Raw genomic sequence first — 27,989 nt, forward strand, 5'->3', positions numbered from 1 at the left:
TCTCGAGTTATGCGACATACATATGCACATACATACATACATACATACGTATATATGGGCGTCACAAGAAAACTTGTTGTAATTAACTCGGGAATTGTCAAAATGGATATTTCGGGGGTCTATACGTTCTTAGGCACTTATCTACCTGTGGTCAGGTTGAAAAAAAAACTCAACATTCATTCAGGGGTGAGAAAAATGGAAATTAAGGCCGATTTTTGAGTGAAATTTTTTTGCGAATACAATATTTCCCTTTTTGGAAAAGGAAGTAAAAACGCGAAAAAATATTGGAATTGCATGTTTTTATTCTAAGCATTAATGTATATTTTTGGGAATCAGTGTTACAGGAAACAAAAAATATTTTTATTTCATGCTCTTGAAAGCATCAATATTTCTATGTCCTATCTATTTTGAAGGAAAATAAAAGATGACCATTTGATACATTTTATAGTTAGCATACAAATATTAATTATAACATAATGCTAAGCTGTTAACTTTTAAAAAATCTTAAAGTATTAAATACTTAAAATGCTTGAATAATCTTTATATAAATAAAACAAAGAATATATATATGTGTATATATATGTATGTTCCCTATACAAATCTAGTTTACGTCAGATCGCGACCAAATTTTGCAGGGAGGTACTTGGGCACCCGAGAAAAAACGTAGGGGGGTTTTCAAACGCTAAAAAGGTCCCAAAACGTTCAAATATTAAGACCCAAAAATGTCATTAAATGGCTTTTTCTACCCGAAATAATTATTTCACCAGTTCGATTTTGGTGCCATTCGAAAGCCAGCGAAAAGTATCCATGAGGTTCATTCATTTCCTTTGAATTGCAAAAAAGAAAAAGGCTGTAAAATCACCAGGAAAGAAAATCAAAAAGCATCATTAAGCCTAATGGAATAGAAATTTTATGTCCAAAATTTATCTTTTGCGTGATTTCATTTTAAGTTAGGGTGAAAACAATTCAGAAGGTTGCCACTTTTTTTTTTTTTCTCGACTGTGACTAAATAAAATTTTGTTTTTGTTTTGAGAGAAAAATTTACTTTTTGATTATTATTTGGCGATTTATTTTCTTTCTTTTTTCTTTTGGATTTAGGTGTTGTGCTTAATTTATTCGGGATTTTTGGAATTTTTTGCCATTTTCTTTATTTCAAAATGATTATTTTGATGGGAAATTCACAATATTTTTTATTTCTGTAATAGAAGCCTGATTGTTGAACATGCGTCACTTGACAGAACTTATATTTTCGAGGTAGACTGTGCAAAGCCGAGCAATGCAGCTAGTGAACACATAAATCTGAAATATAAATTCAGTGTATGCAGTTTTTTTAATAAGTATATTAAAAAAACTACACAGTCTTTTAAGAAAGGCTAAAATTAATCTCTGCATTTGAGTAATTTTCCAGTCTTTTGACTAATTTCTTCCAGGGAATAATAAAATTCTTTGAAGTCTATCTCTATCCTAAATGTCTGTAACACTTATAAGATAAAATTATCATCATTTTGTAAATCTTTATAAACTATATCTTTGATGAACCTGGTAAGAACTAGCTAAGAATAAGTTTTCTCAAGACAGAAATATTTCAAATAAAAATGGGATGTAACTCAAAATTTGTTTTTAAGTAAATAAAACAACGAATTATAACATTTTACTGAAGAACAATTCTCTTTTCTTCATTAGGTTGTGAGTAGCAGTTTTCTCTTAATATGATCAGGTTATTACAAATTAAATAAAAAAGTTAGTTTATCTCAACTTCTCTCTGAACTCTGAGATAAAGCTCATTCACAGGTATTTATTAGTTTTAAATTTTATTTTGTTCTGTCTCATTCCATTTCAAAAAACATTTAAAAAGATGAAAATCCGTCAAAAGATTGAAAACCTTTACCCTTGTGCTATTCGCCTCATATTGTCATATATTTTGTTCTGTCTCATTCCATTTTAAAAAACGTTTAAAAAGATGAAAATCTGTCAAAAGATTGAAAATCTTTACCTCTGTGCTATTCGCCTTATGAAAATCTTTTTTTTTTTTTTTCTGATTTCAAAGCATCACAACTGCGGTTTAGAATCCTGCCCTCAATAAGTTAAGATTAAACATTCATGGAAATTTGGATCAAAATTCTGCTAAGGAAGATTAGTAATTCCAAAAATACATATTCTGGCTCATAGGAAGATCAACCCATTAGTAGGATGCTCTTACCAATTGAGCCTCCATCTTGGGATGCTATACATTAATGCTATGCATAATAAAATCACAAAAGAAATTGAAATTGATGCCACTATTTTCCTAAATTATTTTTCGAAAAGTTATACTTTGATTTACTATGTTTAAACTATTGTCTTATTTCCTGATTTTAACAGCAACATAACTGTAGATTTTTTGAATTGTTGCTTCCATAGCTTTTGCTCTATGCAATGTAGTAGCTCACTCATCCTCTTCAAAAATCTGAGAGACAAGAGCAGGAAATATCAAACAATATTAGATAGCCACAACTCCAAATTTAAACATTTTAATAATTTCAACAAATGGATTTACAGAAATTAAGAAAGTAATTTCTTTGGTTTCAAATTTGTTATTCACAATATAATTTTCAAAACATATATCACACAGAGGTCAAACTCTTGTTTTACTCAAGTCTTGCACTTACATATTAATCATTTAAATGCGTGATTAAATGCAACACACTCAGGAAATAAGAACAAACCACTAAACTTTTATTTTTTGGTCATATTGTGTATAATTAAAAAATAATAATACAATAAATGAAAAAAAAAAGAGGAAGTCATTTGATGAACAACTTTGTATTCAAAGGAATTACATAAGCTCAAATCTACTGTATAAAACGTTTCAAGTGCTGTATTTATGAATTTATATTGACAAATAGATTTATTCTCAATATTTATAATACTCTGAATTAAAAAATTCAAAGAGAGCGAGTATTCAACAAGATATTTCAATAAGTTATGTGTTTAAGTGTTTCAAATATTACCAGCTTACTTTATGCAACATAATTGCTGTAAAAACAATTATTTCAATATCAGTATGTGAAGTAGTCACAGCAGCTCCTAAGGCAATTCCATCAGCTGTGAAAAAAAAAAAAAGTGAGAAAACATTTCATCAATAATTATGGCACATATTAAGCATGAATTCTTCAACATATTCAGAAATAAATGCCATCTTCTAAACTTTTGAACAGCAAAATGAATTCCGTGCTGCGGTAGAATGTCAACAAATCAAAAATATTGACAAGAATACAAGCTACTTTCATATAATGGAGGAATGGGACCAAATTGAAAAATTTAGATCCCTCTATTTAGTAATATTCAGCCCTTTTTGAGTACCACTTGAAATTATTTCAGTTAAGATATATTAGTTCTCAAGATTTGTAACATTTTAACTAACATTGAATAAGAAAGGGGTGGTAATTGTATAGATTGAAACTTTATTCAACTAGCTATACATAAATAAATTTATAAAATTAATGAAGTAGAAAAGCACTCTAATGTGATCTGAATGCCGAAACTTATAATGGGACAAAACACTTCAAACGCTTCAGACAACAATGCAAATTTTATTTTTTCAAGTCATGAAGTTCATTTCTCACAAAATATTTTTTTCAATACATAGGCAGCATGTATTGGTATTACTAACAATATGAAGAAACTTTTACAATATTATATATATGTATATATATATATATATATATAAAATTAATATTTGAAATTCTGATTGCTTAATTTTATATTTACTTGGCTTTTTAGTTTTGCTGGGTTGCACATCTATGGGCTCTTGGTGTGGTCTTTTCAATATTTTTCACTTTTATTATATATATATATATTTATATATATTAAGGTGGTCCTTATTTTTGAAGTTGTATATATTTTACGCGACACCCCTCAATTTGTTTCATTATACAAACAAATGATTCATGCAAAATTTTAAGTCAATCCATGAATATTAACCTGTACCCCTGGGGCCCCCTTTTTTGAGTTTCGAAGAAAAAATTGCGGGTTTTCTCATTTTTATGTAAAAATATTCTTACGTTTCATATTTAAAGTTATTTTGAACCTCAATAGATGTTGCTACTTCCAGACCAACTATTCTCTCACTTTCATTCTGCAAAATTTTACATATTACAGATGGTACATGTACACCAATGGCCTTAGGACAGGCATACCGCTATTCGCGCTCGTTTCAAACCAAGCGGCAGGGGAACATTTCTTTCCACCAAGATGGACACAAGAGACTTTAAAGGCCATTAATGAATGACCTAGGCCATTAAGGAATGATCTTTGACAACAACAAATTGCCTCCTCCAGGCTTTCGGGGTGGTGATTTAGAAAGTTTTCTGTGTATGGTGTGTTCTAATAGGTGTGGTAAATAGAGTCGCTAGGTTTGAATGCTGTAAATATAAGTACTGGCAATTATATTTTAATTTGCTGTTCTTTAGCTATAAATATCCTTAAATGTTTATGCATTCTTAAAATATAAATTTTGAAAAATCCTTGATAACTCTACCTTAAAAATTTACTCTCTTTTCCATATCTAAAGTATTAATTTTAAAAAATTACAGATCGGAATAATGTAAAAATCTATATTTTAAATTGCCTCCTTTTTAGTACATAGTCCTTTATTATCATCAAATTCTTCTTGCAATTCACAACATTTAGAAATCGAAATGGGTATCTATCCTAACCTGTTGAACCTTTTTTCCATATCTGGTCTACCACAACGCAAAAAAGCTTGGCAACTATTGATATCTGCTTGCATTTCATTAATGTTAGACAAATGTCATGTTAGGGACAAAGATGCTGTTCATGTATTAACAGCCTATGTAGATGCAGCAAATTTAATTCCAAATGACCTTATGATCAATGAGAGGTAACATCAGATTTCATGAATTTAAATTTAGATTTTTTTGTTATTCACTGGGATACAAAGCTACATCTAGATGTAGCTGGAAAAAAAACGCCGATAAGCTTACCGTGATAGCTTCAGGTCCCAATGTTGAACAGCTACTCAGAATTCCTGAGATATCTCTTCAGTCGTATATGATATCTTAGATGATTGCTCTTTATTGCTAACCGTTCAAGCTGTATTGTTTGATTCAACGGCTTATAATATCGGACGCATAAATTGTGCATGTAATTTTTTAGAGCAAAAGCTGAACGGTGATATATTACATTTGTATTGCCATCATCATGCACTTGAAATCGTACTGCAGAGTGTCTTTAAAGAAGTTCTTGCCTTTCTTAATTCTCGACTCAATATTTCATTATTTAAGCGCTTCAAAATTTTGTGGAAAGATCTCCATCAATCAGAACTTATAACATTTCAATCAAGTACACATACCACTTAAATTCTAAAAGACGAAGTTGATAACGTATTATTGTTCATAGAAAACGGAACTGAGAAATATTCCAGAGAATTCTCATAACTTGTAATAATATTTCTTGGTGAAGTCGTACCTCTTACAGGGATATGTTTTCGGCAACCTGGAGCTTATGGCTGAGACAGATGGATGGCAAAAGGAATTTATTGTATGAATATTTATATACTTAGGAAACAATTTAAATTGACCTTACATGAAGAGAATGCCCGTAAACAACGCTGTTTTACATATAATGTTGCCTGAAGATATGGTTTTTCGCAGTAACCGAATCTAGGCCCTTTAAAGTAATGTATCTAAAAAACTAGCAGTGTACCAAATGATGACAAACCTGCAGCAGAAGCAGTGACTGGAGTTTTCATAAATCACTTATGGTATTTAGGGAATGAACAAGTAGCTTTGTCCGTATTGGATGAAGGAATTAACTTTGAAGATAAGAAACGACTACTCCAAAACAATGCTTGCTGAAAAGGAAGACGTGACTGATGACTGCATAAAAATTTCAGATAACAGTGGATGATTTGGAATACTTTCTTAGTAAAGCTCTTCCTCTTTATAGAATCAATTACAAGTCAATAAAACTGTTTGATAAGTTACAAACACCAAAAGATGTTTTTCTATCTGATCCTGATTCATGGCAAAATGAAGGACGCTATTTAAAGGGAAGAGATATCGTTAAAATGCTGAAAGTTGTGAATGATACAACTGAAAGAGGAGCACAATTAATCGAAGAATTTCCCAATCAATTTACCGAATATGAGTCACAAATGCAATTTAGTATTTTACAGACAGTCCAAGGTTATCGGGAAAAAAATGCACACGATTGAGATATATTGAGAAAAGCGTACAATTAAGGTTAAGTTTCTAAAGAACTATTTCATTCTCATTCAATGTAAAATCTTTAGATGATATGAAGTAATTAAAAAGATTAATTTTAGTGCTACCTCGCTGTAAAAATATTTTGCAAACCTAGGAGAAACGATGTAAGGGGTCTGAAGTAAACCCTCGAAGATTTGTGTGAAAATTATCAAAAGTGTTAAAGTTCAACGTCCCAGGGGCACGTTTTATTTTTGACCGATCGAGTTCAAATTTTGCACGATTACTTTTTATTATAGTGTCACAAAACTAGGGGGCGTCACTTGTTGAATTCTGGAAAAAAAATTTCCCATATAAATATATAAGGACCACTCTAATATATATATAATACTCTATTTAATATTCCAAACTTAAAAAATGCATTTAAAAAATTTTAAGACATAAAGGGGTTATGTATTCTATAACTTACCCGCAGCGTGGACAACAAGCCCTATGGTTGCTGTGATTTTTTGTCTGTCTGGTTTCATTGAACTTTCAGGATCTGTGAAGAAATAGTATCAATCACAATTCGACTTCCGAAATGAAAAAAAAAAAAAAAAAAAAGAATAATAATAAATAAAATAATAATAATTTGTGTACTCTAAGGTTAGCCGAAAAAAAAAAGAACAATTTTCGCCACATTTAAATTAAGTTCAGTTTTACAATGTATTTTCATTATATATTTTTATGCATTTGTTCCTGTAAAAATAGCACATTTCAAGGCAATAAAATTTTTAAAAAATGAAGGAGGTTTGTTTTATTTGCCATGTTTTACATCAGAAAGAGAAATGACAAAAACATGGGATTTTATGAGGAAAAACAAGCACTTCATTCCCTCTGCAAAGTTCTAAAACATTTCCTCAAAAAGCAAATTTTAAGAAGTCACATAAAAAAAATAATTGGCATACAGTTTAAATCAGGAACATATTAAATAATTTTTAGTTTTGCGATTTCTATTTTGTTTTTATAGTCTTGTTGTCTTATTTATTGCCCATATGCCTCCAAACGATGTGACAAATTATCTAATAGCAAGTAATAATAAATATAAAAAAAACCAAGTGAAACAATAACCAAAAAGAAAAGAGGGGAGGGAATAAGGTATACTATTTTATTATAGGGTCCATTATCCATTTAAGCTTTTGAAATTTAAATGCAAGTGATAATAATATAAAATAAAAAACTAACCTTGAGATACTCGTCCATGTGAGCTTATTTGATCAATTAAAAGCATAAAAACAAAACCTAAAACTAAAGCAACACCAATGACAGAATGAGGCTCCAAAACTTCTGAAGAATCATGTGAATGAGCAGTTACTGGAATGTCTTTGGTTGTGATATCACTTGAATGGGTGTGTGTCAATGTCTGAAGCTGTCCTGGGGATTAAATTAAATCTTTAAACAATGAAAACCAGTTTAAAACATGTTAAATTTGGACAATAAAAGCTATTTAAAATAGGATTTTTCAAACACTTTGATTGTCATTATTGACAAATAAGAGCTGAAATTAGGCTTGAAAGTGTTACATGTCACAAGCAGGGTTGGCAAGGTTTTGGACACTACGGTAAAAACTATGGTTTTTATTATCTTGTCCAAAACTGTCCAAAACTACATTTTTAGGGAAACTATTTTGTGAGAAAATATCAAAAACAGAATAAAATGTGTCAAAGTTATGTTTTATATCGAATATTTATTTAATGATGATCATTCAAGTATACTGCCGTGTGCAGGTAAACGGCAGTATCTGCAGAATTGAGTTTTCAAGATATTTGAAGAAATGCGTTTTGGATTCAATACTAACAATAGGGAAATGTTGGAATTAGACGTCTTTTTCGCGCCTTTTTTTCAGCCGAAACCAAATAAGCGAGCTTGTACAATAAAGATAACATACAATAGATGACAAAAATGCAAAAAAATTAAAAACTTGCAGTTACTGCCCTTTATCTGCACATGGCAGTATAATATATTTGTGTCTCATTTATACAGCTGATTCTAATTTAGTAAACATAGAAGTTTAATTCTATATTAAAAATTTCAATTTGTACGCATGAGTTCCCCCCCCATAATAGTAAGCAAATTTTTTGACATTTATGCATGTGCGCAAATGAATGTGTTCAAAATATAGTGCAATAATTGACTTAAATGCAATAAATGACAATTTTTGAACTGAAGGAAAACAATATATTTTTGAGTCTTTTACAGATTTGTGAAAATTTTCTTCTCTTGATTATAGTGGCCATTTCATGATATAAAACTAAATTTTACTAAACTACTTTAGGAGAATGCCAATAATTTGTTTCTAAAAATTGTCAAGCTACTATAGTTTTTGTTTATTGTAGTTAAAGAGCATATTATATTAAAAATATGTATAAAAAAAAAAGGAATTGCACAAGTTTTGAAATTTAGGTGCATATATTTGATCATCAATTTATTGTTCTTTAATCTATGATTTAAAAAAGAATTTTCGTTAAAACATCATCTCAAACCTATATGCAAAAACCATTTAAAAAAAAAGGTTCTTTTTTTTGTACATAAATATTATATTTAATAACATTCCTTTGAGCTATAAATGGAAATAAATTAGGTGCCTTGATAGGGGTTTAATATTGTTATTTGCATTGGAACTGGGGAATTAAAACTTATTAATATTTTTGCATTACGAATATTGGAATAAATACAAATACACCATTTTCGCTTTAGCAGGACTTATAGCTAGTTTACGGATAGTTTAAGACGTTTTCCGACAGTTTCAACATGATATATTACAATTTATAACACTGATACATAACATGTTTTAATACTTCAAAGAACTGCACTTGATTTAAAATGTATTACTTTTAATTACAATGTAGCACTGCAACAGTTTCTATAAGCTCCAAATCAAAATTTTAAGTCCCGTCAGGAGTGCTTGAAACACATATGTACAAATTTGGTTGCCGGATACATCCTGATCTCATCAGCATTTTGCCTCACATAGTGAAAATAAGTTTATGATTCCTTGAAAAAACTACTACTTGCATTGAAGAACATGGATTTCAAATGGAAAATTTTTGGTCACAAAAACATAACTATTCTACAGGTAAGCAACAATTGGTGAACATGAACAAAAATATAAATGTAAACACAGGTTTAATATAGTTGAACAAATATACTTGAAGTGTTTTCTGTTGTGTAAAATGTATGTACATGCACTGCAGGTAAATTTAAACTTAATTGTATAATCTCTAGAATTGATATTGTACTAATTTACAAATACATATTTTTCATTTTACAAAAAATAGGGACCAAGTAAAATTTTTTATATGTCTGTGAGCATATCTAACCAAAGCATAGGTGGCTCATACATACAGGGGGGCCAAAAGGGGCGGCTACCCACTCACTTCCAAAAGTGAAGGGGCCTTGCCCCCTCAATTTTCAGCTAAAAATTATGATTGATTGAAAAATGATTTTTTACGGTTCAATTGATTCATTTCACGAAAACACGAAAATAAAACCAAAAATTCCACATAAATGGAACTTTTTCACGCTATTACATAAGAATGGAATTTTTAGTTGGAAGGATGGGGGGGGGGGGGGGGGAGTTGACGGTGGTCATTCGCCCCGATTTTCTAGGTCACATTTTACATTTTTCAGAGATCACCTAATCAGTAATGTGAAAACACAGTATCATATAGCTCAAATTTAAGAAAATTGAGTGAAAAAATCAACTTTTGGGGTAGTGACCCCAAACTTCCCCTCATACATCTCTTTGGACATTCCACTTTTTTTGCCCACCAGCTGCCTAAATTATTAGCTTTATATTTGAGAACAAAATAAGTCATCTTTTACATAAAATACACTGCCAGCTCAGTTATTCCATCCGAAAACCTCTTAAAGGAGCCAAGAGAGCCAAACAAACTGGGTAGCTAATGTAGAATTAGCACACCAGAAGAGTGACCGCAGCAATGGTGCAGTTCATGGCAATCCTCGGATGGAATAACTGAGCTGGTGGTATGTTTTATGTAAAAAATGACTTACTTTGTTCTCAAATATAAAACTAATGATTTAGTTTATAGGCAGCTGGTATTTTATGTATCTCTGCCTTAGCCCTTGCTTATGGCCATAACTTACTGCAAAAGTCATTTTTTGTTTCACATCATTGTTCACAATACAAATCATACAACATGCTTAAAACATCAAGACTGTAATATTAGGATTCCCAGAGTTCCAATCTTCCTTCTTTTTATTCTAAAGACATAATGGCTACAGTTGAATTTGGATTAAGCAAACATAACTGAACAATGAGAAGACTTTATAAACTACATCTTCAACATTTGAAAGTTGTTTAAGTTGCAGCTGCATGTTCAAACACATTTACTAACTTTAAATATACTTTTTGTATGTAAACAGGGCTGTCAACAGGATTTAGGGGCCCCTACGCAACTTTCTTCAGGGCCCTTAAACTTTTTACTTTAATCTCCTCTCCTTCTTCATGCTGCTTTTACATAAATGTAGAGACGTACCGAGTACTCGGTAACTACTCGGTACTCGGCCTACTCGGCCAATTTGCCGAGTACTCGGTACTCGGCCAAATTCTGATCAGATACTTGGCCAATACCGAGTAATTGCAAAAAATTGAATATTGTCCAAAACTGATACTAAAATGTCTAAAAAAAGAGCAAGCATTATATTCTGCAATCATTTACAATTAAAATTTATAAGTCAAATTTAAATTTTGAGAATAATGCAGTTTGTAATGCTTTACTAGAATAAATCTTTATTTTAATGTCCCCAAAATAAATAAAATTTATTATTAGAAATTATGCAAAAAAGTTAAGTATAGAAAGTATGGAATTTTTATATTAAAAATGGATTTTTTCTACAAGCAAAATTAGTTATAAAAAATACAAAAATACCTTTGCTTAAAAAATAAAAGGAAACAAAACAACGTTAAAAGCACAGTGCAGGAACACTGCAGACACGTGTTTTGGCATTACAAGGAATTCCTTTTTCAATGCACAAAATGGGAGCTCGTGGATTTGAAGGCATCCGACAAAAGTCGGATTTTTTTGTCAAATGTCTTTATATCCTTTAACTCACATGTTATGCACTGAAAAAGACGTTCCTTGTAATGGGAGGGGAGGGGGCGGCAGAAACACGTGTCTGCAGTGTTCCTGCACATTTGTTTTATCTGCTTTTAAAAATTATGTTTGGCAGACTAGAACTATGATTGGTATACAGTGAAACCCCTCCTAACAGACACCCCTCAAAGGCGGATACCCCTCTTATGCGGACAATTTTTAATTCTCCAGTTCCAATGCGAATAACATTATCAAACCCATGTCCTGTGGACACCTCTCTATTGCGGACAAAAAATTGTCCTATTAATATCCGCATTAGAGGGATTTTACTGTTATTTGTTTTAATTCCAACTTGTTTAATCATACCTTTTATTTATTTATTTTTAATTTTAAAAATAATTTTTTTGTAAAATTTTTGACACAAACAAAATTATAAGATAAATAAATACCTTTGTGCTGAATAGTAAAGTCAGAACAAACAACGTAAGTAGAAGCACAAATTTGTAAATTACCGCAGACACGTGTTTCGGCGTTACAGGGAACGCCTTTTTCAATGCAAAAAATAATGAGCTTATGGATGAAAAGACATCCGACAAAAGCCAAGAGCAGATAAGCATGCAGCTTAAAAGATAAAAACAGCGGATTAGCCAAACACCAATGACAAAGTTATAAACCGAAAAAGAACCAATAGGAATGCAAGCAAAGGTCAGGAGCTTTCCCTTAGGTACGAACCCAGAAAGAAAGAATTCAATTGGACAAGGATTAAGCCGAAGCTTAAACAAAAAGAAAAGAAATTGTCAGTAACCGTGAACCGCAAGAAAGGAAAAGCAGAATGGAAAACCACGAAATAAAATAAACAGAAACAAAAAATATTCGAAAAAAGGAAAAATAAAGATAAATAGAAGAAAATTGGGGGGGGGGGGGGTGTCAATCACGACAAAAAGGTAAAAATAAACAAAGGAAGATAGATAAAAATGAGTGGGAAAAAAGGGGGTATTAAAGATATGGGAGCCAAATGTTAGAAAAATATGGAACTGAACTAAGATCGTTAACTAAGTTAGAACTGTTCCCCAAAATATGAAAGGATTCCCAAAAGTCAAGATCTGATGAATTGGGGCATTTTTGGATAATCTGATAAGAGTTAAAATCAAAAGAGTGATTCGAATCCCAACAATGTTGAGCAATACTAGACTTGTTTAATTGTTGTTTTTTCACATAATTTTGATGCTCTTTCAAGCGAATTTTTAAAGCACGCCGAGTCTGTCCAATATAGGCAAGTTTACAACTACAATTAATTCTATAAATTCCACAACAATTAAGAGGGTGAATAGGATCTTTAAGAGAAGAGAATGAAAGTTTATTAATAGGAGAGAACACCACCTGGAATTGGAAACGTTTTAGAATCTTAGCAACCTGATAGCTTACAGATGGAAAGAATGGCAAAACAACCAAATTCTTTCTGATGATGGTTCGGTTAAGAACATTAGTTTGGGATTTATTTGAAAGTTTTTTATAAATGGAATCAATCAAAGTTGGCGGATAGTCTCTATCAATTGCCACAGCTTTAAGATAATTAAGTTCCACTTTAAGAAGTTCCGACGAAGAACAAATATTAATTGCGCGATAAACAAAAGAATTGAAAGCAGAATATTTTTGATTTGGAGGATGAGACGATAGTCTATGAGGAGGTAAAGAGACAGCAAAAGGTTTGCGATAAACAGTAGTTTCAAAACCAATTTCAGTACGAGAAACAAGTACATCAAGAAATGAAATGCAATTATTCCGTTCTTTCTCACAAGAAAACTGAATATGAGGATCAATGGAGTTTACAATAGATAAAACCTCATCACTCTCAAACTGATTCTGGTTCATTAGAACAAAACAATCATCAACATACCGAACATAAAATTGGAACTGCAGTTTTTGGAACAGCTTAACCTCAAAATAATGCATGTAAATATCACTAAGAATGGGGCTAAGTGGGTTACCCATAGCCAGACCATCTAACATAGTATAAAAATTCCCATTAAAAACAAAAGAACATAGCTTAAGACAAGTACGGGTAAGGAAAATTAAATCCTCAATTTCCGTATTGGTGAAATGAAATTCAGAAAGTCTTCTACGAAGGCATAACAATGAACCCTCGACGGGAACGTTCGTAAATAAAGAGTTAACATCAAAAGAAGCCATAAAAGAATTATTTGGAACGAAACTATGAATTTTTTTAACAAACTCAACAGAATTTTTAATAGTAAATAAATTGTGACTCCTAAGGGGAGAAAACACAGAGACTAAATATTTTGCAAGTTTGTACGAAGCCGTACCAATATTGGAAACAATCGGCCTGAAAGGAATACCAGCTTTATGCACCTTAGGTAAAGCATAAAATCTAGCACAATTAGCAATAGATGGAACAACAGAGCGTTTAACATTTGAAGGAATAGACTTAACAGACTTGACAGCAGATGCAATAGTTTTTAACTCTTTATCACTAGGATCTTTAGAAATTTCAGCATATGGCCCAGAAGAAATCAAATCATTAGTTTTATCAACATAAGATGATTTGTCAAGAACAACAATTTGGCCACCCTTGTCAGCTTTGGTAACAACCAGATCAGAATTCGAAACTAAGTCTTTAACAGAACGGCTAACAGTATTAGCAAATACAGGTTTAGAAATTTTCGAGTTAAAGTCAATATTAGAAGCTATAAGATGCCGAATCGAATCTTTTTGAGAGGAAGTTAAGGCACTAAATTTAAAAGCTTTCTCAACAGGAGCAATAAGCTTTGAAAAAGACGGATTAACACTCACAGCAAAATTATCATTACATTTTAGAGCCTCAATTTGAGAATTACTTAATGGAACGCTAGAAAGATTAACAACCACATTCTTATTAACAACAGGTAAATTATCAAGAGGAATTGTTTATGTAATGCGCAATTAAATTTCAGCAGGAATTTAGTTTTAAAAACTATTATATGGACCAGGAGGTCTATACTATTATTCCAATAAGTTCAAAATTCATCACATGTATGTCGGTGGTTCTTCTTAAAACATAATTGGTACTTGGTAACTCGGCCGAGTAGTGAAAGGCCGAGTACTCGGTAACTCGGTACTCGGCCGAGTTGCGAAAGACCGAGTACTCGGTACTCGGCCAAAGTGCTACTCGGTACGTCTCTACATAAATGTCCAAAATATTGTCAGTGGGTCTGATTAGGGATGCACCAATAAACAAATTAACGATTAAAAGGCTGTTGATAATCGGCCAATTAATTGGCTCTGTCCGATTAATGTTCATAATGATTATTTTTAATGCTACCAATTCCTCTGTCACTTTTTTTCTTTCTTTTTTTTTTAACTTTAGAAATAGATAACAGTTTATTTATGACAGACAATTTTTCTCCTCTTGAATAATTTTCTAAAAATAATTTCAAAATTTCATGCAATTTCTTTCAGCCAATTTTCACATTAATGTTAATAAAATCACATAATGTTAACTAAACATGAAAATTTAAAAATATTAAGGGCAGCCTGTGGCCAGCAGGGAAATTTAGGAGCATCAAAAGCTGGGGTTAGGGTATCGTCGTAAACTTTAGGAAATGATCCAGATTTTCTTTAACAAATAAAACAAAGGAGTTAAGGGAAGTTTCAGTTTGATCATATACACATTTTTTTTATTTCTGTTACATTTCTGTCCTTCAAAAGACAAATAGAAATAACATTAATAACATAAAATAAAATGTAGCTGAAGGCATGTGAAATGAAAATTGTAGGGGAGGAGGGGGGCATAAACAGTTTTCACATTTCAATTTACCTGAAATTTAATTATTCTTTTTAGTGTCATGTGAATTTCATGTGTGTCATATGCAATATTGCTATTAAGTTAATATTAAAAAAAAAAAAAAAAACTTTTCATGAATGATTTCAACCAGTGGTTAGAAAAACTACTTTTCTTTTGTAGCGAACTACAACTACTTTATTCCAAATGTAGTTAATTACAACCACTTTTTTCAAAAAGTAGCAACTACAAACTACATTTGAAAAGTTGTCACTACTTCACAACGTTTAAAAAAAAAAGCATACACATATACACCGATTGGGGATTGAACGAAACAAATCGAAAAGGGGTTTAGATTAAAAAACTGGCTCATTTGAACATGGAATGTTGCTAAGAATTATTTATTCTTACTTTCCTTTACTGAGCCAATTCGTCAATCCCCAACATTTTTTTAAACAATTTTTACGAATATTCGCCGCCCAAAAGAATTTAAAAAGTTGAAAGAAGAAAGAATGCAACCTTCAAATTTTTAATCCTTTCCTGATGGTCAATACAGTTGATTCCGGTTAATAGGATCACATTGGGATGGGGTCATTTTGGTATTAATTACTGGCTGGTCTGATTAAGCGAACAGGACCTGTATAGCTTCACCGAACATGCTATACACATGACATTTAACTGTCCTTATGATTATTGTGAGCTCCATATGTATAGTGAGCCTACAAAAAAGAAAAACTGCTGTGTATAAAATTTTTCCATTAAAAAAATAATTAAATAAAGCGAATAGTGTTTTTCAATTGATTTGTTCGAATTCATTTGTTCCAATAATGTTTGTTCAATCATGTGTTCCGACCGATACAGTTTGAGTTATTCTTTGCAGTCAGTACCGATTCAGTTCGGTAATCATAAGTGATAAAATGCACTAATTGATCATTAAAAATTAGATTCTTTTTGAAAACAATTATGTACATATCTTTGAACATGTTAACTGAGCTGAAATGTTGAAATTTCACTGCAATTTTGATCTCTGCTGGAACAGTGCCGCCATGCAATGCGAGTTTCCCTAACTGTTTCTTCCCCTGAAAATATTGCTGAATAAAAATGAAAGTTACCAAGGAACCATTATTAATTTATTGCACTAACTATTAAAATTGTTGGCACACTTGAAACTCGCTTCAGGAGGGCAATTTTTAATTGTTTTCAAATTTGATTGAATAACCAGTGGTCCAATTAAGCGGATTCCATTGTATTTCGTTCAAGAAGCGCGACTCGGCTACTTGAAAATGTAAATACAGTGGCGGATACAGGGGGGGGGGGGGTCATGACAACCCCCCCAAACACGCGACAATATATGAATGCTTGCTTGAAAAAAAAATTTTTGAATTAAATTTTTGGGGCATTGTACGAATGGGCGGATACAAGAAAGGGGAAGGGAGGGGGGGGTCATGGGGTTGTGACGTCCCCTCTCAGTCTGCGACATTGCTTTGCAATATGTTATAAGGTTTATTGAATTTGAGTAGGTAAAATGACCACTTGAAAAAAAAAAGGAAAGAAAACCTGACCGAGACAAATACCGAGTAAATAAATTTTGAATTCCTTTTTTTGGGGGGTATTACATATCGCTTTTCTATTTACATATACATTGTATAAAAGGTGTCGACAGTAAAATGGTATATTTGCTTGAGTCATTCTTTGCTTTGAGCCGTCCTCAGGCGCCACTCAAATGAAAAAAAGTAGCAAAGAAGTGTCTGGCGCCCGCCGATTGCTTTTTATACAACAAATTTAACTGACGACCGCTATTGTAAAACTATTTCCTGTGCTGTAGGCATGGATTCAATTGATAAATATTTGAATGTGTAAACATTTTATGTAAAGTCTATGTAGATAACTACTCCCTTCTTTTGTGATTGTGATTTTTAGGTGTATTGTTTTTGTTCGTGCTGATTTTAGATATTTAATGCCTTGTAAATAGTTATTTAGTTTTAATCAGTGTTTTGGAATCATGTCGTGCAAGTAATGTAAAATTTAGTTTCGTGTCGTGAAACCTCGTTATACGAGAGTTCTCGTAAATTCAGACGGAAACTGTGCTGAAGAAAGCTGCGTTTGTCAGGAAAGGACCATCCAAAAAGCAATGAAGCGTTCAGGTGACAAAACGTTGCTGTCTTTTTTTGAAAAGTTACAAAAAACAGATAAACAAGAAACCGATGGATCCAGAGTTCCTGCATCAGACTCGGGGGCTGCGACGTCTTCGTCCACCTCCGATTTTTCTGCTATTGAAAAGAATCGGTCGGTGAGTATTTGTCAATATCCGAATTATATTCATAAGATATTTAATTTTTAGTTTGATTTTCACCGCATTTTGTGTTATTATTTTGCATTTTTCTGCATACAAAATGGATGTGTCGATTATCTGCAAATTTAAAATCTAATATGGATGTGTGTCGAGTATTACGCAAATATTTAATCCATTTATCATGTTCATAAAACATTTAACTTTTATTAGATTTTCACTGTGTTTATTTATTGTGCTGGTTGATGGTGCGAATACTGCTGCAATATGATATTTAAGTAAATAGAATGTATTTTGTGCTTAATAACGTTGGATTACTGACATTTTAATTTTTCAGCACAAAGGTATTTATGCTTTAAATAGAATGTATGTTTAATATTACCTTCTTGACCTGCGTTTTAATGAAATGTCTTCCCTGGGTTTTTTGAAACCTTGAACTTTTTTACTGTAGTAAAATACAAGTTAATTGTTATAATCAGATATATGAATGAAATGAACCTTTTTTACGGAGGTATCAGTACATAAAATATTAAAAAGAGCTGTGACCAGACTGACGTAAGAAGATATTATCTTGATTTTATTTATTATAACTAATATGCTTACCAGAAAGTCAAAAAACTAACCGTTTTTGATTAGTGTTTTATCAACTCGTATTCGAGATGCCCATCATATTCAAAGTCACTATATAAATTTAAACAGGATTAGAACTTTGTTTCAGTAAAAGTTTTAAATTCTCCATCAGATCAGGAAATTTCAATTACTTTTCCTTCGCTGCTTTTCAAAGATTAATCCCAGAGGTCAAACCAAGTGATTTATTTCGACTATTTTTCTTGTTATTATTTATATTTTTGGAGATATTAAGTCTATTTGTCTATTTCTTGCAGACGATCGATGAATACCGCGAAATTGTGAGTATTTTAAAAGATGAGGAGGGGGGGAGGGGGGATAGGTAATTTGCTAATCTACAGAAAGCAATAAGCAATTGATTTGATAACCGTCTCCTTTGCCTTACTGGAAAAATTGACATTTATCAACGCTTTGACAATCTTGTGTGCTCTTTTGCAGGCAGATTCAGTTCCGGGGCCGTAACATCTTCAAGTGAATCTTTGCAGCACTAGTTGAGAGAGCAACAGCAATTTTCGGGTATTATAAACAGAAGTCTTTTTTATTTTCTACTTTTTAATGTGAACCAAGCTAATAGAAATAATCTAGATTCATTTCGTTTTTAAACATTTTATTCATCTAATGCAATCCAGTTTTTCTTTTGAATTAAAATAAAATTACCTTCAGAAGGGTCCGATGGGACTAACGTTGCTTTGCAGACTGTACTTCAGACGACATTAACTTTCTCTTTTTAGAGCAATCATTTTCGTCATTTTAATTTTTTTTCTTTGGGTTTAAAAAAGCTTTTTATCGGTTTTGCTCGCTTCATTATGCAACAACTTTCACTTAGAATGCACTATTTTAAATAGACTGTACGTTTCCAAAAGAATACGCAGTAAATACTGGCTGAAAAATCAATGATTCCTTAAACTCGCAATAAAGCACTTAATAATGTAATAATAGAATAAATACCTAACAAAACTAATAAAGAGGAATTTTAATCAAGAGCCCATATTGTCTTTAGTATCAATTTCAAATTTTCACCATCATATTTCAAATTTCTATAAAAAGTTTCTTAAAGCCCCCGTATTTCAAAACCTCTTTATCTCGATTTTTTTCTTTAATGAGAAATTCGAAATCTACTGATTCGACTGTATGCAATATTCCCACTGCGCGGCTCATAAAGTTAAACATATTTAACAATTTGCAGAATCTATGACAAAGAAAGGCTGCATATACAGTGGCTCCCAAAAGTCTTCGTACACCTACGACTTTCAACGAAATGGGCCCCAATCCATTGGTTAGAATTAATATTTTGAAAAAGGTATTTAATTAAAAGTTCTATGACCAATTTTTAACAAAACTACAAGAAAAGTTTTTAAAAAATGTTAAAACTTAATTTTTTAAAATTCAAAAACCAAAAAGCGCCCGAAATTTTATCTCACACAATTCTTTGTACACTTTATAAACTGTCCATATATTATTGAATAATCTTACTTTTGATTAAGTTATTAATTGGTAGAATATCATACAGTATTTATAACACCTTTTAAACGTCTGAGAATAGATTTCATTCTTTTTCTTTTTTTTTTTGCGTAATTTTTGCGTAAGTGTTCAACCACACTTCGAGTCTTACTGTTTCTAGCTCTATTTTCGTTTTAAAGCCCTATTTACGTAATCTAGCCTCCAAATATCTCTAAATACTTTACATTAAGTTAAAATCTGGAGATTGAGGGGGTATTTTCTAAACTTTAGGACAATTTTCGAGGCATTAGATGCAAACGTTGAAAACCGTGTGCTTCTTATCGTTATCTTGATAAAAAACAAAGTTGTTTCCAATAACCAAATTTTTGGCTAAGAATTCAAAATTGGTTTTTAAAATATTTAAAGGAACAGCATGATTCATTATTCTACTAAAAAATTACAAACTACCAAGTCCTGATGCTGATATACACCCTCACACTAGAACATCTCCACCGTCCTGGTTAACTGATCCAAATAAGTTCTTAAGATTAAGATCCTAATTTTTTTCTTCTAATTACAATTATACAACAATTTAATCAAAAATGTTAAGTTCTTTTTAATCTGAAAGTAAGACGTAATTCCAAAACGTTTTGAGCCTATTTATCATTGATTTTGCGACTAAAAGCATAAGCTTTCTGGTTTTTGCACGGCCCAAGAAAATTTCTGTGGGAAGATGTCCCATTTAATCCAGCTAATCAGAGAAATTGGCGAACAATTTTAGGGGAAAATTAAATGTAAAATGCTTCATTTAACTCTGCAGAAACTTTTACAGCACTCAAATGTGTATTTTTCATAATTTTTTTAACTTTAAATCTCCGATCACATTTTGTCAACTTTGCCAGTTGACCTTTTTTAGCTTGTTTTCGGTCTGATTCCTTTCTTTGAAGCATTTTATCAAGCACTTTACTATACAAACAAACAAATTAAATAATTAAGAGACATTTTAAACCAATTTACCACTATTATGGGAAAAAAATTCAAGTTTTGAATGGTGTTTGAGGTTTTTACGAATACCAGCCCTTTTACAGTAATAAGCACAATATTAAGGAATAAATAAACAAAAATTAAAGCCAAATGCCTTATAAGGGTCAACAAAATGCAAAAATATTAATAAAACGACATATGATAATTTTAATCATGAATTTATTCGAAAATATTCAAGTGTACAATGACTTTTGTGGCATGTTATTTCTCTGTCTCTTCGTTTTCTGACCCATTTCAAAAAGAAAATCCGTCAATATTTTGAAAAAACCAATGGGTTGTATTTAGAATGGCATAGGAATGATGTGAAAAAATATTGGACTTCATATTCGAATTCAGTTTCGGGTTATTTTGGTCTTACTAAAAAATTTCAAAATGTACGAACACTTTTGGGAGCCACTGTAAGCGGATTTAACAAATCAATCTCATTTCTAAAGCAAAGTGTCAAATTTCACTCAATTATCAAAAAATTGTCTGAGTAGATGGAGGCGTCTTTATGCTTCATGGTCACACATGGAGCAGATTTTCAATGGCATTGGGGGGGGGGGGGGGGGGAACAAAGTGAATTTTTGACCTTTGTTACTCAGAAAACAGTCGTTTTGATTTTTTTTCTTCTTTTTTTTTCTTTTTCCTCTTTTTTTTTCTTTTTGAGGCTAACATTTCGGGGGGGGGGGGGGTGTCCCCCAAACCCCCCACTTAGTTACGCCCCTGCGGTTTAGTAAATAATGAAGGGAATTTCAGAGAGTTACTTCGTTTTAGGATTGATGCTGGGGACAGTAGTTTACGTAAACACTTAGAAAGTGCTCTGTTCAATGCCACATATATTAGCAAGCATACTCAAAATGAACTGATTAATTGTTGCAAAGAAGAAATTCAAAGTGTTATATTCTCACCAGTTAAAGAAGCACAGTATTTTTCAATAATATTTGATGAGACTACAGATATATCTAGTACATGCCAGTTAAGTCTATCTTTGAGGTACATCTATAAAGATAGCCTGAGGGACAGGGTTGGGTTTTGGACTGAATAAAACTGGTTTAGGACAGGACAGGTGGTTTTTACCGTCCAAAACTGTCTAAAACTGTCTAAAACTGTCCAAAAGTGTCCGAAACTGTCCAAAAGTGTCCGAAACTGTCCAAAACTAAGCTGATGCTAAAGGGGTGTAATCTAATTAATTCGTATTTACTGCAATATTTGTAATGCATAAACAAAAATATTAATGAGGTCAAAATAATGAGTATTTGATAGTACTTTTCTTAAAAATGTTCATTAAAAAAATATTTTACTTAAAAAAAAAATTGCCAATAAAAATAATACATAAAAACTTCCTTATGTAACAGTTGGTAGACTTCTGAAAGGGAATTCACAACACTACCAAGGCAACTAATTTTAGATCCATTTGTAAGTCAAAGAAATGTTATTAAATGTGCAATATTAAGATGCAAAAAAAATTGTTATTTATTGCATTTAAGTCGATTATTGCAGTATATTTTAAACATTTTCTTTTGCACACATACATAAATGTTGAAAAATTTGGTAAATGGAAAAAAAAACTCCTGCATACAAATAGAAATGTTTAATGAAGAATTTAATTTCTACTCAACTAGATTATTAAAATCAGTTGCATAAATAAGTTACCATACTTGAATGTTCACCTTGAATAAACATATTAAATAGTCAACAAAATAATTTGACACATTTTGTTCTGTTTTCGATATTTTATCATAAAATATAGTTTCTCAAAATTTGGACACTTTCGGACACAGAGGTTTTGAACAGGATGATAAAAACCTTGCCAACATTGCTTTCATTTGCACACATGCATAAAAAGAGGGAAATTTGGTTACCATTATCAAAAAATAAACAAATAAATGAACTCATTCATACAAATTGATATGTTAATCAAGAATTCAATTTCTATGTAACTGGATTAAAACCAGCTGCATAAATAAGTTGAATGTTCTCATTGAATAAATGTTCAACATAAAACATTACTTTGATACATTTTATTCTGTTTTTGATGTTTTCTCACACAATACAATTTTTATAAAAATATAGTTTTGGACACTTTCAGACAGTTTTGGACACTAGGGTTTTGGACAGGACGGTCAAAACCAGGGTTTTTACCGTGGTTTTTACCATAGTGTCCAAAACCTTGCCAACCCTGCTGAGGGAAGATTTTATTACTTTTGTCAATGCTTACGATATGATTCGAGAAGAAGATATTGAGTTATGGGGAGGAGAAAGACGTTTAACGGGTGTTGCGTTAGGTCATATTGTAGAAGACACGGCGAAAAACTTTGATTTGGACTTGAACTTTTGCGTTGGTTTCGGAGTCGACAGTTGTTCGGTTATGGCTTCAGAAACAAAAGGTGCTGTTCAAGAACTAAAGAAAGTTGCAAAACACGCCATCGCTGTCCGTGTAGCAACCACATTTTAAATAATGCATTGGCACGCTCTGCGAAAGTAGTTTCATGCAGAAATGCAACTGGGACTATTAAAAAAATTGTAGTTTTTGTCAACGCTTCTCCGAAACGGAATGAGGTTTTTAAGAAGAAAAAGGGTTCCTCTGTGCAAACCATTTGCGATACCCGGTGGATCGAGCGCCATGAGGATTATCTTCAGTTCCAAGGAGAATCTATCACCAAGATCCACGATGCTCTTGCAGAAATTTCTACATGGCAGGACCGAAAAACATTGTCTGATGCATTTTCTCTTATGCAAGCTATCCAAAGCGTAGAATTTCTGATCTCAGTTGTGTGTCTTAGTGACATTTTAGGGGTTACTGTTTCCCTTAGCCATCTCCTTTAAACATCTTCTCTTGATTGGAATAGGGCTACAGAGGCAATGCACGACACCCTAAGTGTACTTGAAGAAAAGCGTAATAAAGCTGATTCCGTCTTCGGTGGGCTTTATTATGAAGTTTGTGAAGTAGCCGAAAAGTTAGATGTTGAAATGAAGATACCACGGCTTGCGGCCTCACAAACGAGTCGTGAAAACCATCCTCCTGTGTCTTGTGAGGAACATTTTAGGAGATCTGTATACATACCACTTCTAGATAATGTGATTCAAGATCTGAAAGAGAGACTTTCTTCTGAGGTTATGAATCTATTTAAGCTTCAAGTTGTGTTGCCCAAACCAGAAGTAACATCAGAGGATGAAGCTACTGTAAAGGAAATCATCAATATGTACCAAGACCTCGTTGGATATTCTGCAGCATCAGCAATGCAAGAGCTAACATTGTGGGCTCAGAAATGGAAGCGAGCCATTCTTAAGAAAGAAAAAATCCCAGATTCCTTTTTAGAAGTGCTGGAAAATTGTGACAGTGTCATGTACCCCACCATCCACAAAGTTCTAAGGATTCTGGCTACTCTTCCAGTTAGTGCAGCTACCGCGGAGCGTAGTTTTTCCACCCTCTGTCGGCTGAAGACTTGGCTTCGAGCGAATATGGGAGAAGAGAGACTCACTGGGCTTGCCCTTATGTCTGTCCATCGAGATGTTCTGCTGGACCCTGAAAGCATCGTTCTAAGGTTCGCCCAGACCAAAAGACGACAAGAATTTGTATTATAAACTGTACAATACTTTTGTTTACTTTTGTACCTATGTTTTTTTTTTGTATGAAGACTATTGTTAAATTCACTTAGAGCAAAAGATATCAATAATTAGTATTGTAAACTGTAATATTTTTGATAAATCATTATGATTTTTTTTTGTGAAAAAAAAAATCTATAGAGCTCAAAACAGTGCTTGATTTTTCTTATTATATCTCTCTGTTAAGATTGCTAATATAACATGTTTACATATTTAATTTTAAAAAATGGATATGGTTTCTGTAATTTCTTAGATTCTATTGTAATTCAATTTAACTAGCAATTTGAAATAACACTTTTTAACTATTTTCCTACGAGATTAATTAAGTTGTCATCCAGCTAATGGCTCATTTAGTGCTTTTTGTTGACACCTAAAGAAAAAACCTAAGTTCTAGAAAATTATCGTACGAATATTCCCCTTGAGCATGATCCCCCCCCCCAAATGAAATCCTGTATCCGCCCTTGACTGTAGATGTAGTCATAATTTCATTTAAATTTTATATAGACATACATAAGCACAAAATTGATTTAGATGATTAAAAACATCTTTTAACAAAAGAGAAAAACTTTCATTTTCATTATAAGAGTTAATTTTATAAAAACTTATATTTTGTAGGAATTAATAAATTTATTTTGAACTTCAAGCTAGGGGTCTGGTGCTGGACACCATCTTATGCCATTGATAAAATGAAATAAAAGCATTTTCTTAATTTTAACGAATAATTTCACAATAGACTTTTATTTTGTCAATAAATCAACAATCAATCAGTGAAAAAGAAAAAATAAATCCTAACAGTATTTTTATTCAAAAACACTGCTTTTTTTTTAATACAGTAACATTTCAGTTTGCTATGCTTAAATTCGGTAATAGTAAGCTAGGAAATGGGTTTAAAACAGTTTGAGGGATGTTTTCAAATGTCTAAAATAATTGATATGTTCATAAAAAATCTTATGGATACCCTTTTCTATAATACAAAATTTCATATGCATGTGAGATTTCATTTCATATGCGATAACATTGAGAGTACCAAAAGTTTTTTGTTTAGCTGGCATAGTTTGCATGAAACTGAAAAATTTCTGTTACCATACATTTCTACAACACTGTAATATTTGTTGTTAGCCGGCCAAGGCAGTTCAATATCAACCTCTTCCATGACATTTGCAGTAGCTTCCGTAGTAGGAGGATACATTGGCAAAAGAATCTCATTGACATCTAATGTGTTCATCCACTAGACATTCTCTGCTGCCAGAAAACATAAACGTAGTACTACACTTGGCAGTTATCGCTTATTCTTTTGTTTCTAAGTCATGTTCTATTCAAGGCGAATATTGGGGAAATGTGAAAATTTCAATGCGAAACAAACTAATGGCATCGAACAGATAAAACGTATGGTGTCAAAATAGTATATTTGAAGTCAACTCTTATCTTTCAGTCTTGCGAATCTGATTGGAGAAAGTTTTACTCGCGTAAGACTTGCAACACTCAGATTCGTTTGAAACCTCGTTTTTTTTTGAAACTTTATTAAAAAGTAGTTTACAGAAAACGTTACAAACTACTTTTTTTGTATCAAACTACTCGATAGTCTACTTTTTTTGAGAAGTAAACCAAAATCAATAAATTCAATGGAATTGCTAGAGAAAAGATTTTGAAGCCAACCCCCTTCCTCCCCCTCTTGGTTTCAACATTTATTTCCAATATTAATAGCGGTTTATACACATATAAGGGCGGTTAGGATGAAAAACACCACAAAGAAGGTAATTTCTGGTTACACTGTTAAGTTCAAAAGTATTAGACCTTCGATAATTATTTATAAGTATTCAAAGTATAAATCAATTATTTGCATGTATGTATTAGCTGTTCAGGCAATAAGGCATTTCAACGGTCCTCGAGTAAATTTAAAAATTAGTAAGAAAGATAACATTTTATGAAAGTCCCTAGTCCAGTCTCTGCACCTCAAAATTTGCAAAAGCTGCATAAGAAGTGATAAATACTCTGAATGTAAACTTGAGCCTGCTTTTACTGAATAACTTGTAATAGTCAAAAAATATACAAGTTCAGGTTCACAAAACTATATTTCTAAATTGAAAATATTCACAAGAAGTTGATATACATTATGACAAAAGTAGTTTTCTTTGGAAACAAATGAGTTATTGTTGAAAGTACAATTTAAATTTAGAGAAGTAATATTATTCAGGTGTGATTGCAATTTCAAAAAAAAATCATCTGTAAGTTTCAAAGAGCTAATCGGGGGGAGGGGGGATAATTTTTAAAAACTAAGACCCCTATTACTTAAGTATACATGCATACAACAATTATTTTTGATATACATACAATTCATTCTCTAATGTTACAATAATATATGAAGTCAAAATATTGTACAGATAAAATACCAGGCCCAGTGTCTGTTGATAACCAGCAACAGGCAATAGGCCTAGCTAGGCTGGTCCTAGTCAATTTATTAGACTCCAATGAAGATCAATGACCCTCCTAAAGCTATCTACCCCCTTTGCTGATTATAGCCTCTTCTGGTAAGATGTTCCAAGTGCCCACAACCCAACAACAGTAATTTTAAACATTTGAGGTAAAGGGGGAAAATTGGAAGTAGGAAGGTGATAGCATAACAAACACTACTGGATTTCCAGTGAATAACCAAAACACAATCACCCCTGTTACATACCTTAATTATTTTTAGCAGACATAAAAAAAATGACGTGCTTATAAATTCAACTTTGCAAAATTGTATAATTCAACTTTATCTTTAAAATACAAACTTGAAGCTAAAATGTTAGGTGCTCAATTGTTTAAATTAAAATTTTTTTCAAAAAAATCTGTAATAACCAAGAATTAGCTAATGATAAATTCAAATCAAAATTGCAAAATTAAATAAATATATATGTAATTAACCAAAAGAAAAGTAATTAATTTTTTAGTTATTAAAAAATAATATAAAACAAGTTAATCTGATGTAGCATGTGTCAAAATAATTTCTGATTGCCAAAATTATAAAAATACTTACAAGATGCAAAAGGGTTGAAACCTCTAACAAGGGAAGCAACTTTTCGCGAATTAAGTTCAATGTTATCATGTTTCCCATAAAATAAATCCATTTATTTTTTACTAAATTTAAACATAAATATGCTAATCTAAGGTAGCATATATGAAAATAACATCTGGTAAGCCAAAATATTTAAATATTTGCAAGAGCAAAAAGATTGAAATTTCAAACACGAGAAGCCAATTTTCCGCTAAGTCTGAGTAAGTTCAATGTTGGCATGTTTTCCATAAAATAAATTTAGTATTTTTTTACTAAAATTAAACATAAAATATGCTAATCTGAAGTAGCATATGCGAAAATAACATTCAATTAGCAAAAATATTTAAATATTTGCAGGATGCAAAAAGATTGAAATTTCAAAAAACAGAAAAATTCTTCGTGAAATCCGGGAAAGTTCAATGTTGTTATGGTTTCCAAAGTAATTTCTTTCTAGACATCAAAATTAAACAAAAAATAAACTAATCTGAGGTACCATAATGTCAAAATAGCTTCCGATTGTAAAAAACTTCAAAAATATTTACAAGATGCAAAAGGATTGAAATCCCAAACACGGAAGCGATTTTTTGCTATGTTGCAAATCAAATGCATGTTCAGAAAATTGCATCAGTGAAATACTTTTTTAAAGTTTTAACCACAATCTGATGATTTTTGAAAGAATTTAATCACTAAGAAACTTTTTCAAGGTTTTCAAGCACTTGGAAGTGAACTTTTTTTTTGCAAACACTTTTCAAGGTTTTTCAAGGGCATACGAACCCTGAAGAGGAGAAGCAATGACACACAGTCCCATCACTTGCTTACATCGACTTTTGGTTATATATTTTATTTTCCGACCCGTTAGTTTTGATTATCCCTTCAACCCACCGAC

At 31.8% G+C, this 27,989-nt stretch overlaps 1 protein-coding gene across 1 annotated transcript in view; it reads right to left on the bottom strand.

Annotated features, from left to right (window-relative positions):
* The window catches only part of LOC129221564 (zinc transporter ZIP9-like), a 38,249-nt gene that overhangs the window by 2,345 nt on the left and 7,915 nt on the right, over positions 1–27,989 (bottom strand). Inside the window, 3 exon segments of the mRNA XM_054856061.1 lie at positions 2,999–3,084; positions 6,676–6,747; positions 7,431–7,619. Of these exon segments, the coding sequence (XP_054712036.1) occupies positions 2,999–3,084; positions 6,676–6,747; positions 7,431–7,619 (347 nt within the window).

Source organism: Uloborus diversus, chromosome 4, assembly GCF_026930045.1.
Source record: "Uloborus diversus isolate 005 chromosome 4, Udiv.v.3.1, whole genome shotgun sequence".
NCBI classification, from domain to species: domain Eukaryota; kingdom Metazoa; phylum Arthropoda; class Arachnida; order Araneae; family Uloboridae; genus Uloborus; species Uloborus diversus.